The 1,173-nt window shown below is 56.0% G+C and overlaps 1 protein-coding gene across 1 annotated transcript in view; it reads left to right on the top strand.

Annotated features, from left to right (window-relative positions):
* The window catches only part of PTGIS (prostaglandin I2 (prostacyclin) synthase), a 79,812-nt gene that overhangs the window by 53,882 nt on the left and 24,757 nt on the right, over positions 1-1,173 (top strand). Inside the window, exon 7 of the mRNA XM_010835120.1 lies at positions 504-655. Coding sequence (XP_010833422.1) covers positions 504-655 — 152 coding nt within the window. The remainder of the gene's footprint in view (positions 1-503; positions 656-1,173) is intronic.

Raw genomic sequence — 1,173 nt, 5'->3', positions numbered from 1 at the left:
CCCCTGTCCGCTGCTTATGCTGCAGGCTCCAGCTCAGATCCTGCCTCCTTCGAGGAGCCTGCCCTGACTTCCTCTCCAGGGTCAGGAACCTCTTTTCCTGACCCAGGGCCCCCATCTCGCCCTTCCACCTGCTCTGCTTACCCGCTTCCAACAGCACATCTGTGCTCCTTCCTGCGGCAGAGCTTGGCTCTTCCCTGTGCCCTGGACCCCTCCCTCTGCCCATCCTGCAGCTTGACGGAAGGAGCGCTCCTCCCCTCCCTCTCCCACTTGCCCTTCCCTCTGAGCCCCGGCTGGCCCACGACACCTCCCCTCCTCCGTCTGTCTTGAGTGTTTTGTGTGTTTGCTTCTCTGCTGACTCTCTGGCCCAGAACCGTCCCTGACACAGGGTAGGAAAATCTGGTGCTCCCCAGGGGTACAAATGAAGAAGAGCTCGTAGGCCGCCCTGAGAGCTCAGCTGGGACCATTCAGAGACGGCCTGCTGACCCTCTGCTTGCCGCCCCCAGAGCCGGCTACCTGACCCAGTACGGCGTTGAGGCACCGGCGCACACCCAGGAGAGCCAGGCCCAGGACCGTGTCCACTCAGCCGACGTCTTCCACACCTTCCGCCAGCTTGACCTGCTGCTCCCCAAGCTGGCACGTGGCTCCCTGTCAGCGGGTAAGCACCGTGGGGTCTTTGGTGAGCTGTGGGGCTGGCAGAGGGGCCCAGAGAGGAAGTCCACCCTCAAGCCGAAGGATCATAGATGACACGAGAAGGAAAACATTATAAAGCCTTTGAGGTAGTGAGGTCCCTGTCCTGAGGGGGTATGTAAGAGCACACTGGTGGGGAGGCAGGGCCTGGACCAGAGCTGGGGCTCCTGTTGGAAATTCTGATGCAGCACATCTGGAGTGGGGCTTGGGGACCTTTTGTGTCTGTGTCCTTCCTTTCCAGGTTTAAGATTTAATTTGCTTTAAAAATTTTTTTCTTTTTTCTTTAGAAATTCTTACAAGTCCTTTATGCTGGTTATAAGAAATTCAAGCCCAACAGAATAACTGAGAGGGACTAATGAGAGTTCTCCACCTTCTCCTCATCCAGGTCCGCCACTTTCCTTCCCCTCCGCAGAGGGGACCTTTATTACGAGCGTGGAGAGTTTTCTCTAAACACACACACAGAATTCTTTTTTTTTTTTTTTTTTT

The sequence above is a fragment of the Bison bison genome, unplaced genomic scaffold, assembly GCF_000754665.1.
Source record: "Bison bison bison isolate TAMUID 2011002044 unplaced genomic scaffold, Bison_UMD1.0 scf7180017864038, whole genome shotgun sequence".
NCBI lineage: Eukaryota > Metazoa > Chordata > Mammalia > Artiodactyla > Bovidae > Bison > Bison bison.
The sequence above is the reverse complement of the archived record's forward strand: the minus strand, read 5'-3'. Positions and strand labels throughout refer to the sequence as shown.